The 19,308-nt window shown below is 44.4% G+C and overlaps 1 protein-coding gene across 6 annotated transcripts in view; it reads right to left on the bottom strand.

The window, feature by feature from the left end:
- Positions 1 to 1,123: 1,123 nt before the first annotated feature.
- Positions 1,124 to 19,308, bottom strand: part of AHCYL2 (adenosylhomocysteinase like 2) — a 216,815-nt gene continuing 198,630 nt past the window's right edge. For all 6 annotated transcript variants that reach the window (XM_038394246.2, XM_038394264.2, XM_038394256.2 and 3 more), the window contains 9 exons: positions 17,742 to 17,805; positions 16,047 to 16,135; positions 14,361 to 14,431; positions 12,317 to 12,411; positions 11,195 to 11,293; positions 10,176 to 10,244; positions 10,011 to 10,089; positions 7,413 to 7,533; positions 1,124 to 5,243 (listed from right to left, as the gene is read on the bottom strand). In XM_038394246.2, the coding sequence (XP_038250174.2) occupies positions 5,237 to 5,243; positions 7,413 to 7,533; positions 10,011 to 10,089; positions 10,176 to 10,244; positions 11,195 to 11,293; positions 12,317 to 12,411; positions 14,361 to 14,431; positions 16,047 to 16,135; positions 17,742 to 17,805 (694 nt within the window). In that variant the 3' untranslated portion in view covers positions 1,124 to 5,236. The remainder of the gene's footprint in view (positions 5,244 to 7,412; positions 7,534 to 10,010; positions 10,090 to 10,175; positions 10,245 to 11,194; positions 11,294 to 12,316; positions 12,412 to 14,360; positions 14,432 to 16,046; positions 16,136 to 17,741; positions 17,806 to 19,308) is intronic.

A 19,308-nucleotide genomic window follows, 5' to 3' on the forward strand; every position in this document is an offset into this window, starting at 1 on the left:
GATCCACCCTGATGGCAAAGGAGAATATTTCTGCAAATCTTGAAGAAAATCTGCCCATCTGATTTTGAGTTACAAGGACACGAAGATTTCCCTGATTTGAATTGTGTCGTTTTCCTATTAAACGACAATATTCTCCAGAAAAAGCAAGATGACTACTACAAAAATGGTCAACTTTACTCTTCTGCAGCTTTCCCAGCGCAGGTGACCCGCAGCACTCACTGCTCCCCCAGTCCTGGGACAATAGCCCCCAGTACATTCTTTAGAACAATGAACCACCAAGGCACCAATGTGGCCTTATTCTATGAATATTTCCAGACTGGCTGCTGTTGCCCCACATTGTTTGTTTGTGATTATGAGAAGATGAAGATATCTAATTTAGATGGCAAGCTCCCTGGAGCAGGTAGCTGTTGTTTTCATTTGCAAAGCCCCCTGCACACTGATGGTGCTGTCTACACTAAAGAAATGGCATTATGGGATCAGTGCACGCAGGGAGGAAAGGAAGGAGGGATATAGATGGGGCTGCTCCAAGTCAAGGCAGATCCTCTGTCAGAATCAGTCTGGAGGGAAAGTCCATGCATTGGGTAGAGGATGGAGTTGGCTGTGTAACACCTGGAGCAGAGGAATTGGGCTGGAAGGAGCAGAATTGTCTGAAGAAATGAAAACCTGGGAGGAAGAATGTGACTGGAAACCTGATCCTGCTAGGCAGGGAGAGGAATCTGCCATTTCCAGCGGCGGAAGTTTTTATAAATCCACTAGTCCTGGCAATATAGTATGTGGCTAGTGGATGGCTTCAACTCTTGGCAGAGGCAAGAGTGAATGGACCATATACATTGAGGAATATGTGGACCGGGACAATACCTTAAGAAAGGGATTGGCCCTGGAAATAGTCACAGGCTAGAAGAGAACATTAGTGGCCAACACAGTCATTAAAACTATTGGTGTGGTCCTGACTGGTAGCTTGTAGTGTGACAAATAGCAAATGGAAACTTCAGAGACGACGACAGGCCCATTTTGGTCTCTGGTTGTTACAAAAGCTGAGAGGTTCATAATCTTCTCTGTAACATACCATCCTGTTTCCAACCACTTCCAGGGCCTGCCACATGAACACACTGCAGAGGCCAACTGAATTTTGCAACATTTTATTTGTGTTTTGAGATTACAGAGTCTTTATTGCTGATCTAATACAATCACTCAGACATTAATATTTAAAACATCCTTTTGAAAATGATATAGTCTTAGTTTTTACTTCCTTACTGTAGAATTATGACAGATGATTGGGGTTTTTTTTCCTGGTTTCTAAAGTTCAGAACAAAATTATTTTCCTTACAAGATTTTGCTGGTGTTGCCTATCTCCTTTTTTCTAATATTTAAAAAAAATTGTTACATTTAAAAAACCAGTTACACTTAATTTAGAGATGATCACGGAATATGATTCCAGATTGATTAGGAAAAGCCAAGCAAGCAAAAAAGCTTACGAAAAGGCATAGCAACATGGAGAAAATCTGTAAAAGATCAGAGGGGAAAAAAGCCATTTTGAATGATTTTTTCTTCTTCTTACAGCTACACTGAAGATAAAATGAGCTTAAAATCAGCACAAACAAATTCACTGATGAGGACAGCACCACGACATGCTACACTAGTGACAGACTTGGAATAGGTAAGCGACCCTTCTGAGATGCACTGTCGGGTCACCTGATGGAATGGTTATTGTCCTGGGGGCAGATTCAGCTTGATTTCTGACCCCACTTTTCCAAAGGGTGCCTGGATGAACATGTGACCCACAGTGGCATTTCCTAAGTGGCTTCGCTCCAGAACACAAGAGACAGGCTAATGTTGTCACCTTCCCCATAAAATAAGAGAGACGAGAAGGCTGGTAGCGCCACTGTGCTGGTCTGGTTTTCACGGGGAAAACTAGGAACTGTTTCCACACATTAAACTAGGGGGTGCCCGAATGATGCCCAACAGCACTGGCCACTTGGAACTGATTACAATGCTCCATTTCTGTAGAGCACAGGGACTACACCTCCCAGCTTGCAATGCTCCAGCTTGATCTGAGCAGAAATCCATGCAGGGGCCTGCAGTCTCTGAGGCTGCACCTCTACCTAAAGGGAAAGAGTGGTCATGAGCCACACTTTGGGGTGCTCTGGTCTCCTAGTCCCTTCCCCAGACAGGCAAGTGAGGAACCCAGTTCATGTTAAGCAATGACTGTCTCTGTCTGCACAGGGCATTCCCAGCCACGCCACCTCACTTCTGCACAGCTAACTCTGTAAAAAGTGCACAAGTCTTGACTCAACTGTCTCTAGCGAATAAAGAGAGAAGGAACTTCCTTGTGTTTGTCAGTTTGGAACATTTGCACCCGTTCTGTTCCAGCTCATTGATAGGAGTATGTATGGAAAAAACCTCCCAAAAAACGATGGTGTCCTAAAATACTCTTAGCTAAGGCTGCACTTCGCTATCAGATTTCAAACCAGCATTGTGGTGCTAGCCTGGGAACTCCCAGTAAGTGTACAGCAACTGCATGAATACTGTACTGCTCCCTATATGACTGAACTCAGGTCACAGAGGTGAGATGCAGACCCACAGAGACAGTACGGCCAGGGCTGACGCCAAGCATTTGTCTAACAAGCAGTTTCACATGCCAGGCATAACCACGTGAGATAAAGAACAGATTGATGTATTGGATGCATCATCATACATGGACACTGATACCACAAGAGATCCAAGGGAGGAGGACAAGATAATGTTCCCTATTAAATCAAAGACCCATGTTGCCCATCCCCCAACTCCTGGCTGCTGGGAAATGGTTCTGTGACTGATTTAGTACACAGAAGAGAAAAGTCTCTAAGAAACTCTTTCCCCTTTATCCTTGGCCATTTGTGCAGCCCATGTACGCCAAGATCTTTAAGAGCTACATGGGTGGATACATTCCTGGGGCTTTTGCCCAGAAAAAGACTCCATTCAGACAGCGCAATCTACAAGTGAAATCCTGGCCCTTCTGAAGTCAAAAGGGAGCTTTGCCATTGAGTTCCATGGGCCTGGATTTCACACCACGCGTCTACAAACAACCAAAGTGACTCCAGGATAAAGCTGGGTCACTGCAGAATAAAATAACTCAAACGATGTAAGTAATAAAAGTAATACACCTGACTGACATCTTAACAATAATTCACTGGTCTCTTCCGAAAATCTCAGGACCTGAATAAAATCAACCAAGAGTTGAAGATCAATTGATACATGACTGGGGATCATTCTATGATGCCTCCCTCAGACACAGCCTCATAAAACTTCCAACAGCTTACCTACAACTTTCTACGTAGGGCTCCATCCCTTTGGAGATTGAAAATTGGATTAAACAGCATACTAGAAAATTTGCTTTAAGAAACAACTGTGACATTGGACAAACTGACCCAGGAGGCAGTCTTCATCTCTAATTTTGATGATTCTGTGACTTGCCTGTAGAACACAATTTCTGTCTTTTGTGTGTGAGAACACAATGCCACAAAGACACCTCTCCCATTCATAATGGCCAAAGATTCAGAGAGGGCAAAAAACAAGGATCTTCACTTGATCAGGTGCCAGGATGGTGAGCATGGTATATAAAAGCCCAGGCTGATAGGTCAATGCTTCACGTGGAAGTCTGGTAAGTACCACTTGAAGTACCTCAAATTTTAAAAAAGAAACATGTCTTCAGTAACTCTGGGGAGATATGGCAACCTTAAAAATTACCTTGACACGCATGTCTGTGTTGTATGCAGCATCCAGACAGGACATCCTGGGCTAAAACAAGTAACAGGCATGTTTATCTTACATCATTTCTGACTAATACAGCAAGACTTGACAAGATACTAATGTGACAGTGATTCTGAACTCTACTTATAACATCTAGACCTCAGGACAGAGCATACTCTATGGGATAATTACTGGTGCTTATTCATTTGTTCAGTGAATGAATTCTAGGGACCCTTATTTAAATTTATATTTGAAAATAAGACTCGAACAGCTCTGGCACTGGGAGTCTGGGAAACATTTCCCAGAAACAGGTGCTTTTATACACAGAAGTCACTTCCAAAGAGGACTGAAATACCAGTTGGAGAAAGATTGTGTCAAGAACAGTCCTCAGAACTGATCAGTTTTACTGCTTCATTCTGCAGCAGTGTGAACAAGCTTCTGAGTGTCATCTCGAAGAGATACCTTGAAATGTAAGCAGCATTTGTCGGCAAAGTCACAAGGCTGTTCCACAAGCGTGAGCACAAGAAGCCACACAACTGCTCCATGAGAAATATAGCTTTGGTTGAATTGAAAAACGTTGGCACTCAACAAAAACTGCAGAAAAATACTGCAAAGTTGCTGAAGACTGGTGTGTAATTGGGTCTTAGTCCACTGGTGTGAACCCTGCAGCGTTCATCACTGACTGCTTTAGAGCAGGTGCATCTCTGCCTCATGGGTTCCTAACTCAGGCTGTGGGGTGTCCCCAGCTGATGCTATAAACTGGACTCTTGGTTACAGCTTCCCACAGTGCTAAGGCAAAGTTCATTTTGGCTTGTTGCCAAAGCCTGTCCTTGCACAATAATCAGAATTAGAGAGTTTTCCCCAGTGGCTGCTGGTAAGATTTAGTGTTTCACTACTAAGATAGCACCAGTCTCGTCAGCAATGTCTAGAGCAAACAGGCTTGTGCTAGTTTCATTTTAAAATGGCATGGAAACAAAATAACAGAGTGTGCTACCCTGCAAACTGACAGACAGTTCTGGGGACTGCCCCAGATTCTGCTTCCATGTAAGAAATGTTAAGGTACAAAGGAAATGTGCAACCTTGAAATTAAGTTCCTAGACATTAAGGTACTAAAGTAACGTGCAAGCTTGAAGTCTGATCTCAAATCTTGCCTCATGCATTGTTCTCCATCCCCTGTATATTAGAATAGACATACAGCGATAATGGATTACTTGAAGCTAACAGATACTTTGCAACAAAATAATTCAGCCAGATTCTTTTTTCCTCCCCTTGCTTCCCGCCCCCCCAAAAAACAAAAGTCTCACAGTCCCCTGGCAGTAAAAAACACCATTGGCAGAGGCCGCACGTACAGTACTCTAGTTTAATAAATAAATAACCTAACACACTGTCTACTATGTGAGCAAGTCCAGCTCTGATTTAAGAAGCTTGTACTATGTCATCCTGTACAATAGTTGAGAAAAGGCTTGGATTCTTGTTCCTTACTTCTTCGGGTTACAGCTGCAGAAACCTAATACCTGAAAAAAGAAGAGAAATAATGTTCTCAGTTAGTGGTGGTGTATAAAACTGTACACTGTACATTGATCACTGCCAGGATAAGACAGAGTGTAATGATTTAGTGGGTATAAATGCAAAGGAGGAAGGAGACTGTTTAGGAGGTATAACCTCTGCCTCCCTTAAACACCCCATCAAATTTAGACATCTTGTGCCACCCACAAGGCCCTTCAACTTTGCCCCAACATCCTAGATTCCTGGTACAATTTTCAAAAGCACCTAAGTCCCATTGACTTTTAATGACCTGACTGAAAAGCTTTAAAAGTGGATGGTTTAAAAATTGGAAAGAATGCCGAAAAGAACAAAGATTATTTCAGAGCTGGAGAAAATGCCTTACAGTGAGAGACTGAAAGAGCTCAGTCTGTTAGTTTATCAAACAGAAGACTCAGAGGTGACTTGATTGCAGTGTATGAGTACATTTATGGGGAGAAAATACCAGGTACTAAAGGGCTCTGTAATCTAGCGGAGAAAGGCAACAAGAACCAATAGCTGGAAGCTAAAGCCAGACAAATTCACAAAATAAGGCACAAGTTTTAACAGTGAGAATTATTAACCACTGGAACAAAGTACCAAGGGAAGTGGTGGATTCTCTCTCTCTCAATGTCTTCAGATCAAGCCTGGCTACCTTTCTGGAAGATATGCTTTAGTCAAACACATGTTACTGGGCTCGATACAGGCATAATGGGGTGGTATTTAATGGCCTGGGTCATGCAGGAGGTCCTACTAGATGATCTAATGGTCCTTTCTGGCTATAAACTTTATGGATCTAAGTGCTTACATCACTGCAGAATATGCAGAATAGAAGTTTTTGAAAATTTCATCCCCTGTCTTTTGTGTGTGACCCCCCACATCCCCTAACTTCTCTATATGCAAGTCTACCATAAGCACTTTGAGGCAGAGATTGTCCATGTCCTGTACAATACCCAGCACATTGTTGGTGCTAAACTAATCAATCATGTGAAACTGAGCAAAGGGAAATTTAGACTGAACAGCAGAAAATGATTGATAAGAGCTAGAAATGGTGGAAGCCCCATAGCTTGTGACACTTAACATTGGTCAGGAACGCATCGCAGAATGGGAAGGAAGACTAACTGGCGTTTTGCAGGCCTTTCCCACCTCTAACTCTGAAGATAATTCTTTCAGTGTTTTGGGGCTGAGGGATTCAAAGCTCCTGTCAACACTGAAGTGTTGTGTATTGTACATTATTGTTAAACACTGGGGTTCCAAAGGAGCGTATTCCGGCACAACCCCATTCTGCAAGCTCAAACTGATCTGTGATGGTGCAAACCCATTCTCATCCCATCTGTAAACAGGAGCACAGGAACTTAAATGAATGAGACGATTTCCCAAGTTTGACCTGGAAGAGAGATGATGTCATAATGCAGCCTTTATTTTTTACTGAGCACTATCAACCTTTCCAGACCTGTACAGGCTCCGAGAAAGACAGTCCTTGTCCCAAGTGATTACAGTCCAAGGCCGACAGAAACAGCAGAGTTAAAACATTCTGAGGTATGTTTTCAAAGGTGCAACTGGGAGTTATACATGTAAGTATGGCAATCTAGACCACAGTTCAATAGATGAGGTTCCAGTGCTGAAGTCTGTACTGTACCAAGAGTCTTGCCACTAGAAATGCTCCCCCTGGGACACTAGCAGAAACACGGCTTTGTACCTTTTTGTGTTTGTCAGATTTTAAAAATAATTTGTCATTTGAGTTGGTTGGATGGTGTTACTTTGAGATTTGTCACTTTAGGATGACAGCTTCTACCAGATACAATAGGCTGCCTCATTTCACACAAAGTGTTCTGTGTGTCAGAGCTGATCGTGTATTGTCTGATTTCCTTCATTCTGTACCTCCACCATTTTATATCATGTCTTGATGAACTGGGGCAATGGGCAATTACCAGGATTCCATGGTACCTGTGGAATTAGAGGCTTAATTATGGTGATTCTTCTTGCTCATATATATAGGGTTGAGCTGATACCCACACATACATGTGCGCGCGTGCGTATATTACGTTAGAGAGAAAGAAAGAAAGAAAGAAAGAAAGAAAGAAAGAAAGAAAGAAAGAAAGAAAGAAAGAAAGAAAGAAAGAAAGAAAGAAAGAAAGAAAGAAATGTTTAAAAACCAGCACCTGTAGTAGTTTGGTTTGAAAGGCCCGTTTTTATTTAGTCCCAGGTATTTTGCTTGTTCATCTGTTAGCTCTGTCAGATGTGCATCGAACGTTGGAAGATGAAGACTTGCCACATACTCATCTGAAACAGATTCAAGCCCTGGGAAATTAGCTTGAACACGGCAAATCCCCTGGGTCCCTCCCTCGCTGAAGGAGCTCTAATGTATAAAGCCCCGAACGGACTATGCGTCTGTCTACACTGCAATGGAAGTCCGGGCTTGAGCCTAACCCCCCTTATATCCACACACCAATTATGTTAACCTAGGGCTTGAACCTAGGCTCCCAGGACTCTCCAGGGCTGGAGGGTGTGAGCCAGTGTTAAGCTGGAACCTAGGGTCTGAGCCTTATTGCTTTAGCTTGACTCTGATCCCAGAAGTCTTCTGAATGTATCCCAGAGTTCCTTGGGGCAACTTCCTTAGTCCTCTCTATGCCAAGGATCTGTGGTGCAGTCTATTGCCCTCTCTTGCAAATGGACACCACATCTCCCTTTGCAAACGGCAGCAGCTCAGATCAGCTGAAAACTGGTCTGCAAGCACACTACCAGACAGCCTGCAGGCTTTTCAATGGAAACTGATCAGAAGAAGGTTTTTTCAAAGAGAGCTGCTTCCTGGTCACAAGAGCACAGCCAGATTTTGGGGCATGCAGCCTGGGCGCCCTGTACATCCAGCCCCCCGGAGGGCAGGGGTGCCCAGGAGTAAGAGCCAGAGAGCAGAGCGGGGACTAAGCGTCTGCCCTGTAGGGAAGGGGAGCGGCAAAGCTCATGGCTCAGTACAGCCGGGGAAGAAGGACCCCCAACACCTCAGCTGCTCCCCATCCCTGCAGGCAGCTGCTTGGTCCTGCTCCACTCTCTGTCCCTTGCTCCTGGGCCCCCTGCCCTCCTGGGGGCTAAGTGAGAAGAGGCGCTTGGGCAGTGTGCACTGTGAGGGCGGTGAGTGGGAGCCAGCCCCAAAACTTCCGCACAGTCTCCCGAGGATCTCTTATCCCGGCCTCCCTGGGTGCGGTGGGGATAAGGGATCTCAAGGGGGTGCAGGAGCACTCTGCACCCCAAGCCCTGGGGATGCACTTCACCGCTCCACAGCCAGGCTGGGGTATGTGTGTTTTTGTTCTGAAACCTACATTTTATGTCAAACTTCAAAACAGACAAAAATAAATTAAAAAAACAACCAACCAAACACACTTCCATTAACCAGCCCATTTTAAAAATTGAGAATTGCAGCATTTCATTTTAATAGTTTGACGGCCCTGGAGACTCATGTCCTGATTATCCTCAGCTGCACATGGGTACTTTCCTGCCAGTGTGACTCAGCCTAGAGGGGTGAGCCCAATTCTCAGATCAGATGTCAGTTCAGTGTAAAGCCTTCTCCAAGTGCAGTCATTCTACCGAGACCGGCACCAAAGGAGCTAATCATGCAGTTTATGTACTCATGTGGGCACTGGAGTCCCATTGATAGCACCATCAGTTAGGTAACAGAGTGGGCAGTAGAGTTTTCCCACAATGCAACATATTTGTAGGGCTAGAGTGTCGACATGGGGTTAGGGTGCTATGCACTCGGGGACAAGGTTACTTTGACTCAGGTCTGTGCACTGCTGTGTGGACACCAGAGCCCTAGGTTTGAGCATGGGTCAGAAAATCCTTTACCTAGGCTTAAAATGCAGTGTAGACGCTCAAGCCCAGGGTTCCCTGACATAGGTCAGCTGACCCGAGTCCCACTAACCCTAGGCTTACATTGCTGTGTGGAAATACCCCACGGGGCCCGTCCGGACCTCCAGCGGAGTTTTGGCACTGTAAGAAGTACGGTGTCTGGCCTCATGGGTGTTAACATATCACATGCAAACATGAAGTAAGAGAGGAGTTTTAAAGTATTTCTTTCTTCATTTATCTGCCTGAGTCAACTTTAGTGGGTGCATCAAGCACTGCAGGAGAAACGCTGTAACCTGATGCTGGTGGCTTGGGCAGGGAAGTGAAAGAAGAAAGTTTTGGTTTTTTTTTAAAACCAAAGCACTGCTGTTCACCATTACAGGGAGAAGGGCTGTGTCATTTCTATAGATGCAGCCTAATTCACTCTTGTATCGCCCTTGGAATCTCACGTGGTAGGGGCTACAAAATGAAAAGTACGTTCCCTCTCGTTACCTCTTGAGCCTCCTAGTAATCCACACAGGTTTTCCTGCTGAGATTTATCTTATTCTTGTACCACCTTCAAGCAGCTTCACTACAATGAATGTGAATTAATTAGGTCTGACTCACTATTATAGTCAACCCATAACCTCACCCTGTTTTCTAACTGATACCCCTGTGAGGTAGGGAAGCGAGATACCGTTTTATAGAAGACAGAGCAACTTGCTAAAATCACAGCAGCAGAGCCAAGAACCGAACCCCTCTGGCCTCCCCGTTCCTGCTCTCACCACCAGACAATCCTCATCCCAATTTAGGGGGAAAAACTACAACACAAAACCCACCAGAATGTGAGAGGACGAAGCCAGGTCTCCAAAAGCCACTGAGAGCCCCCACCCTGTTCCACCTCAGTTAAAGCAAAGACCAGGTGATGGGTATACCCTTACCCATTTTCTTAGGCAGCAGGTAGACGTCCTGTTTGTAGCGCCCTTCAGGGGCATTGTAGAGCTCTATCAAAGCCAGAGCCTGGGAATAAAACAACACATCTGGCTGAGTAACTCGCATGTACCATGGAGCAAGATACACCTCTTGCTCACCCAAATTCTGCTCACCTGAGTGGTTGCGGTGATGGACAATACAAAGGTGGGAACAGTGGAACAGCTCAGGTTCAACAGACGGCCCTGAGAAATAAAATAAATAAGCTCCTTAATTCACATGGTACCTTTCAGCCTGGAGGATCCCAAAAGAAGGATATAGAAACTGCTTCAAACCATCAATGAAATGCAGCCCTGCTGGGGTGGAGCGCAACAGTCCTGAAGAGCACATAGCAACACTCAACAGAAGTGAGAAATCCTGTTCCCAGTGGAACCTGCAGGGGGTTCTAGGGACATAGGAAGTAGAAAACTCAAACGGGACTTTCAATACCGGGCCAAGCGTGAAAAGGGCCGTGGAATTAGCTAACAGTCCGCACTGGGAGAAGCGCAGCTCCTTCCCAACCCCATGCTGGGCACTGGCTCAGTCCCCGGGGGGAGTGCCACCTGGTCAATCACCAACACCCGCATGGCACTGATGGAGCTTTCCCATCTGAATACTGACTAGCCAGGCCCAGTTTAGCTTGTGAGAGCTGACGAGATCACTACTCGGGGAGAACAGAGTTAGGGAGAGAGAAAGACATGCATGGGAATGCAGCCACCTGTTTCTTTGTGAAAGCCACCGGAAATATTTGACAGCAGCTTGCTGCCTTTGGCAACTTTCTTAACAGTAGGTTGTAGCCTTAGGGAAACCACATAGATATATAGCTTATTGTCCCAGCAGTCCCCAACTGAAGCTCTGTGGCTGAGCCATCAGTGATGGCTAAAAGCTCAGTCAAACGATTTCAGAAGAATGAAATCTGACAAAATACCAGTGGGTGGGCTGCTGTGGATCACAGGCAGAACAGGAAACACTGGAGCTGTTCGGACCATACAATACGCCAGAGGGACAGACACCGCAGGGCTTTAGGAGCTAACAAATCCTTCTACCCAAAGAGACATTGGTGAGCTGCTTGGGCCTATGAAACAATCTCTAGAGGTTCTTGAGCTCCATGGCTATTCAACCCTAGGCAGCCCACTGACCTTCATGTGCTACTTACCTCTGCCAGCAGCACTATCCTCTTCCCGTCTGGCCAGATGACATGGTCTACCTGAGATCTCACCCTTTCCCAGGTCAGCTCAGGCGTACGTAAGCTCGCCTGAAATATAGCATTTAAACAGTTCAAGCGCTGGCAAAAATATCAGAAAATAGCAGCTACAGGGCAGTAAGGGAGCGGAGAAATAACACATATAATCTCCTGACACTATTCTGTGGTTATAGATTCCTCCAGGCCTGATCTCTGTCTCATACGTTATATGGGTCACTTATTAATTTATTGTAGGCTGGAGATCTAACAACAGCTGTAGTTTGAATTCTTCTGATTACAAAGCTAGCTACAAAGCAGGATGAAAACTGATTTACTATCATGAACATTAGGCCCTCTTGTTGCGGGTGTCATCTTTCCTTCCAGCAACATGGTGGCTGGCAGCGGGGTACAGAGAAAAGGCGACTGTCACCATGTGTCTATGGGCAAAACAAGTCTTTCTTATATGGGACTGCTTATAGCAACAAATACCTTCTGGACTGGCACCACAAGGAAGAGACAGTGCTATTTTCCTTCTTAACTCCAAACACAGATGAGCAGATTTAAAGTTCTGAACAGTAATTTGCATAATTTGCACCTGGGTTACAAGCAGCGTGCTGAATCCCACTCTGATGCAATTTTAAACCGACTTATAAGTCTCAGCAAGATCCTTAATGATTGAATAATGTGAAAGCAGACAGAGTCGTAGCAAGAGAAGTGCTGCTCTAATTAGCTTGCTACTGGGAAGGAGGAAAAAGGGCCATTCTACTCTTCCAGGTTTTATTTCTGAAGCTAAACTAGTGTGGGCTCAGCTCTTTTGAATCCTTTGAGGACATCACTGAAGTTACAAAGACATTTTTGGCAGCACAAAATAGTTGGTAGGGGTGAAGGTCTAGCTTATTATGTAGCCTTTTCATGCCAGCCAGCCAGAACAACGAGCACTAGTCAGGCACCGCTACTGATGACTGACTGATCTCAGAAGCTTTCAACACTATTGAGTATGAGAGCTAGGAGGGATGAGGGGAACCAATGAAATGAATGTAAGAAAGTAAGAAACCCCCTCCCAGGACATACACCAGAAAACATCCCAGTTCTTACCACATCAATTTCAGTGTTGGAATGTCCCATGTTACACACAATACAACTGTTCTTCATTCTGTCTAGATGTTCTCTTGTCACTACGTTCTTGTTACCTTTAAACCCAGAAATATATGGTAATACATACATATGCTGACATAGCTACAGTAAGTTTCACCCTTTCCCAGGGTGAAGATTCACCAGTACAGCCCATTCCAACCAGCTGGATTTTACTCTATGAGAAGTTTTGGAAAAAGGCATTCATTTTTTCGTGAATTTTCCAAAAACTAGAGTAAAAACTAAATTTATTACATACATACACACAGAGACAGAGACAGACACACACTGAAGTAGGAACCTGGCTCTTTGGCCAGCAAATGAGAGGTATGCATGAATCTATTCAGATAAAATAGACTAAAAACCGTGCTCCCCAAGGAACTTCCACCCCAAACTCAAATTAAACTCTCTGGGGTTTGAATTAGCTCCCCCTCCAGTGCTTGCACACACTATATTCTGTTCTGCTGAACCATGGTACTTCCTGTTCCAAGCCAGAGCCCAGAAGGACTAAAATAGTTTGAGCATCCTCACTGTATTTGTGCAATGAGGAAGTACCGGGAACCTCTCAGAGGATAGCAGTGAGCCTGCTCTCACAAAATGCACAATACTGCAGCCCAGTTTTGCAGATGCATGAGCTTCTTGTTGTTCTAATGAATGTCTGAACTCTTAGGTGCTTAGAGAAGATCAACTTTGTGAAGGTCTAGAAACAAGCAGGTCAAAGTCTCATGTACCGTACAGTCTCATGTGAGCTAAGGTATTCACCATACTGGACATACACAGCTCTTGGTTGTGGGAAGAGTCTGAAGTAGACTCAATAGCCGTCTGCAGTATTTGCTGGGTGCAGGTAGCTGTGCTCTGGCCATTTTTCATAGAATCATAGAATCATAGAATATCAGGGTTGGAAGGGACCCCAGAAGGTCATCTAGTCCAACCCCCTGCTCAAAGCAGGACCAAGTCCCAGTTAAATCATCCTAGCCAGGGCTTTGTCAAGCCTGACCTTAAAAACCTCTAAGGAAGGAGATTCTACCACCTCCCTAGGTAACGCATTCCAGTGTTTCACCACCCTCTTAGTGAAAAAGTTTTTCCTAATATCCAATCTAAACCCCCATTGCAACTTGAGACCATTACTCCTCGTTCTGTCATCTGCTACCATTGAGAACAGTCTAGAGCCATCCTCTTTGAAACCCCCTTTCAGGTAGTTGAAAGCAGCTATCAAATCCCCCCTCATTCTTCTCTTCTGCAGACTAAACAATCCCAGCTCCCTCAGCCTCTCCTCATAAGTCATGTGCTCTAGACCCCTAATCATTTTTGTTGCCCTTCGCAGTACTCTTTCCAATTTATCCACATCCTTCTTGTAGTGTGGGGCCCAAAACTGGACACAGTACTCCAGATGAGGCCTCACCAGTGTCGAATAGAGGGGAACGATCACGTCCCTCGATCTGCTCGCTATGCCCCTACTTATACATCCCAAAATGCCATTGGCCTTCTTGGCAACAAGGGCACACTGCTGACTCATATCCAGCTTCTCGTCCACTGTCACCCCTAGGTCCTTTTCCGCAGAACTGCTGCCGAGCCATTCGGTCCCTAGTCTGTAGCGGTGCATTGGATTCTTCCATCCTAAGTGCAGGACCCTGCACTTATCCTTATTGAACCTCATTAGATTTCTTTTGGCCCAATCCTCCAATTTGTCATAGCTCCATTGGCTGCTGTTCCCCAAGCTAAGCAAGCTAAAGGTGACAGATTAAGTGTGCTCCTGGACTGTCATGAGCAGAGCCAAAGCTCCAGCAGCCAATGACAGCGTATGGGTCTGTGACCAGCAACTAATGTGAAAGTGCCTCCTTGCTTGGCAGGCTATCATTGGCTGCTGGGAGTTAGCAACTTTACCGGTATCCTATCCGTACCCGTTATTTTTATCCTATCGCTGCCCAACTCCAAGTGGTGGAGTTTGACCAGCCTATCTAGTGCACTTCACCTTACAGCTACTCCCACTGCCCTGTGACAAACATACCTGTACAGGTGATGACAATGTCAACTTGTCTGATAACCTCATTGAGTTTCACAAGGCGGAATCCATCCATGCTGAGAGAGGACAGAGAAAAATGTATAGAATCTGAGGACTGGCTGAAATGCACCAGATTCAAACACCCCAGTGTGAATCTCAGTTACCACATTAACCCTTTGCAGTCAGGGATTGGGAATCCCTGATGCAGCACACTGATGGATTTGTAGTAGCACCAAGAACAGTGCTGGTTAGAGGACCTTAAGTGGGGTTATGGGGAAAGTGACACTTTGAAAGTGACACTGTGGGGTTCCATGTTCTCTATCACTCCAGATCAAAGAGTTTCAAGTATATTGTAAGATGGCATTTCTAGCTGTCAACCCTGCAAACTGCACCTGGGATCTGAAAATCCATCTCTACAAATAATACAGAAGTTAGGTCAATGTTTTCAAACCTGGCTGCCTAACTCCATATTTAGGCACCAAAATTAGTGGTCTAAACAGCTCCTACTGACTTCAGTGGAAATTGCAGGCATCAGCATATCTGAAAACAAGGCCATATTTCTTTAGGATCCTAAATATGGATTTATGAATGTAACTCTAGGACCTCTGACTTGAAACATCTGGGTTTAGATTTTTTCCCATGGTAACCACCCAATCCCCCCCCATTAAAATCCCTCTTGCGATATCACTTCTATGATGCCCATGAGGTGTATGATCATAATTACAATAAAATACAAACACAAGTTGTTTCCTCCTCTGGGTTTCTCTGTGTCCCCCCAACCTCTCTATGGCTGTCTTTTACATGGTAAAGAGCTGTCTATCTTTGTGACTTGTACCGTGCTGGATATATTGTTGGTATGAAGCACTCAAATTAACAATAAATTGATGCGTAAGGCAGAAAGGTCACCAGCTCACTCCTTTACAGCTGGATTGTCTCTTGCAGGTTTGTGCATGTTACCAAGCAGATGCATGGATCAGCTCCGCCGAGTAAGCAAAGCTGATTAGTTACTTTTCTGACCATAAGTGCACTTTGGAAGTTAGATGTTAGAAGGAAAGAAGCTGGTGTGTTTAACAAGGCCCTAAAGCTCCTGGTACTTTGCAAAATGACTACTGTACTTTTCCAACCTCTTTTTGCTGCAGTTCTTAAGCATAAGTGGTATTTCCACGATAAGCCAGATTTCATTTGGAGAAAATGAGGCCAGAGATCATTGCAACACCCACACATGAGCGGATAGCTCTATGCTTTCAGTCCCAGTTACAGCACCAGGATTTGGAATGTATGATCTGTAACTGGATGATGTGAGAAACTGACACGTTCCTTCAGTGGACTCCCCCACTGAATACAAACTGGGGCAAAATATGATATTCAGAATTAAAATTCTAATATCACTACAATCCATAACACTCTGGCAGTCTCAGTCACTAAACCTTCAACTGCCTCTTAAAACGTCTGCTATCTCTCATAGTTGAGCTGGCTTATCAGTAGATAGAGATTAGCAGGCTGTTCCTGAGGAAAGTGACCCATTACTGATAGCAGCTGTGAGCAAGGGATCACCCTGAACCTGTGGAGCTGGGACAAAGTCATGTTCAGCACTCCTCCAGAGAGTGATTGACACTGACGGGATCCTGGCCCCAGTCTTACTCTAACTGAGTACAACCTATGGAAAGAACCAGACTTCCCACTGCCCCTCACCAGGCTTGCAGGGCACAGATTGGATCGATCTCTGTCACATACACTATGGAGCCCATGGCCTTCAAAGCAGCACAGCAACCCTTTCCAACCTGCAGAGGGAGACGAGCACAAGGGCAGAGGATGAGACGCCAATAGTACCACAGTGCACGGTATAGTACAGCAAGCATGGTCTGCTCCTGACAGAAAGATGAAAATCTCCCCTTCTCTGTATTCAGCCAAGCCACACCCTGCTGCTGTAAAATGAACTTAACACACGGGGGTGGGAAAAGTCCCTTGAAATATGGAGCATAACTAACTTTGCCGCAATGTTGCCAAAGATAGGACCCAAAGCAAAACCCCAGAGCCAAATGCAACCCAACTTTAGATGAGGCTGGATCTGCCCCAAACTTTGTGGCTGGTACTAGAGAGCATTGCATTAAAATCCTGGATTTCGGTTTAATTCCAGGAACATGAGGGATCTGGATCAGGCCCTAATTTTAGTAACATCATAACCAGACGTTTGAAAAATTCCATTCTAGTACCAAACAGTTCATTTTCTTCATACCTCCCACCCCTAGAAAGCATCAAGCCTGGTGCATTAAAATAAATACCAAACTTCTCACTCTGGGAAAGTCTAAGGCCATGTCTATACAACTGATGCTACAGTGGCATCGCTATGTGGCCACTGCTATACTGCTGTAACTGCATGGCATAGATGCACACTACAGTGACAAAAAGGGTTTCTCCACTGTTGTGGGAACTCCACCTCCACGAGTGATAGTAACTGGGTTGATGGAAGCATTCTTTCATACACCTAGTTGTGTCTATACCAGGGGTTAGGTTAACATAATTACAATGCACGGGGTGTAGATTTTTCACACTCCAAACTCTGTGGCTATGTCGACCTAAGTTTTAAGTGCAGACCAGACCTAAGGGGTTCTTACAACCTTTAATCTATTTGGATAGCTCAATATCAATGTTTTAATTTCCCAGTGTTAACTAACTTTACCATTTACACACTCAGGAAACCTCACAGTGGAATTCAAGGGCATTGCTGACTTGCCAAGAATTCCCCGAATATGTTTGATTGTGCAATCATTCCACAGGCTTATTGGAACGTGATCACCAAGTGCACTCAACTTTTAGATCAGAGTCGAACCACCTGATATTTGAATCATGTGAAATGATTTGGGGGTTCTCAGTCCATATCAGAACATACCCCACTATAACAGCTACTAACTAGTCCACATATTGGCAGCCCCAGCTGAGGGAGGGGGTTGGAATATGGAGACTGAACTCCCCACTTTCATATACAGAGATGATCCCTCCAGATCAGGTGTGAAAGCTCATTGGCAGGTCAACATTAAGATGGATTAATTGATCTTTCTTGACCATATTTCAGTGTGCAATGCCACAGCACATATCTCGCTCCCCCCCCCCCCGCATCAAACTTCTACGTATTTTTAAAAATCTATTGGCACAAAAAAAGAAAAATGCAGAGAAATTGTAACGGGAAAAACCCTTCTTTTTTGTCTAATTGGGCCCATTATTTTAAAAGCAAGTTTTAAGATAACTGCAGATGAAGACAGAAGCCATGGAGATAAAAAAAGCATGCTAGGATCAAGCTACGAGAAGAGAAACCCTAATTTTATGTGCAGCAACTACTCAATGTAACACACAAAGCAAATTCTGTGTGATGAAATATTAAAGTTTTACCTCTCCATACCCACAGACCACCACTTGCTTTCCTCCAAACATCATGTCTGTAGTCCTTTTAAGGCTAAAAAAAAGTGCATGAATTAAAACAACAGAGATTAGACGCCAACCCCCAATGCCAGGGTATAAAATTTAACACATGCCAGTATTTAATGGGCAATAATGATAACTTCTCAAAAATAAAACTAATGCTGCTATAGACAGGTTTTTTGGGCTCAGCTGATGTGAAATTCCCTCTATCAAAAACTATTCCATCCCACAGACAACACTGCATTTGGTGGGCTGACCATGCTCCTTTTCAGGACCACTGGAAAAATCCCAGATTTCTTCCCCTAAGTATAATGGTCTGAATGGATACATGTGTAAATCCTTTGGATCTGAATGGGAATTACATGTGTGTATTTCAAGGGCAAAATCTGGCCCATTGTTTCTTCTGGGGATCACAAAGCCTCTCCAGAACCAGTCTTCCCCATAGTAGCACAGAGTGCTACCACCCAAGGCCTGGGGCTAGGACGAAGGAGAATTTTCTACACAATGGCACCCAGAAGAGACTTGCTAGGGAAGACAAACAGTGGTTTCCTGGCACAATCCTAATGATTTGTACAAATAAGACTCTTCCTTCCAGTCTGTTTCTTCTTCGCTCTCCCTAAGAGTGTCCTACATTACCGTCTATTTTTAGCATGAAAATAAATAGGTTAGCAGTGTGGGGAAGGCAAAATTCCCTTACTTTCCCAACGAATTTAGACAGAAATCCCTGCAGATTTAGCTGCACTTTTGCACAGATTTTCTCTGGCCCAGTTTAAGAGGTCTGAGAGAGGCTTTATCTTAGAGCTCAATTGACTTACGTCTATTACAATTCAGTGTGACACAGCAAGATAATAAGAAGGTGGTTTTGAATGTCTACATTGCAAATAGTCATTGATCATTAACACGTGCTACATACACACAGGTGCACCTAACTTTTCATTCTGTCATGCTGAAAATCTGGAAGCAATTCTTCCTTCGACTGTAAGACCTCTGGGGCAGGGACAGTGTTTTCATTACACTCATGTACTTTGTCCAGCACAATGAGACCCTGATCCCTGGCTGGGCGCTTAGGTGCTGCTACAATGTAAGTAACAGTAGTTATACAAAACAGTTGTACTAGCCCTAAGAGCCATTTAGTTTCACAAAACTACTTTAAAGGCACCCAAGAGACTTTGAGATAAGTCATTCTATATCTAGTCACCTATATGCCCTGTATCACTAGAATTTGTAAAGGGCTCAGGAGAGATCGATTGTATTTGAACACCCTAGGAAGGCAGGGAAATATTATCATCCCTTTTTGCAATGGTGGATTGAGGCACTGAGATTCAGCAACCTGCCCAAGACCACACAGCAAGTGTATGGCCAAGCTAAGAATTGAACTCTCATCTTCTGAGTCTGAGCCAGTACCTTAGTCACAAGACCATTGTTCTCATGTCATCCAAGGAAAGAAAAAAACAAATGAAAGCACAAGATTCACTGATGCAGGAGGCTAACGTCTACCGCTGGGGCTGGATTTGCAGTGCTGGACCCGAAAACTGAT

The sequence above is a fragment of the Dermochelys coriacea genome, chromosome 1 (assembly GCF_009764565.3).
Source record: "Dermochelys coriacea isolate rDerCor1 chromosome 1, rDerCor1.pri.v4, whole genome shotgun sequence".
Lineage (NCBI taxonomy): Eukaryota > Metazoa > Chordata > Testudines > Dermochelyidae > Dermochelys > Dermochelys coriacea.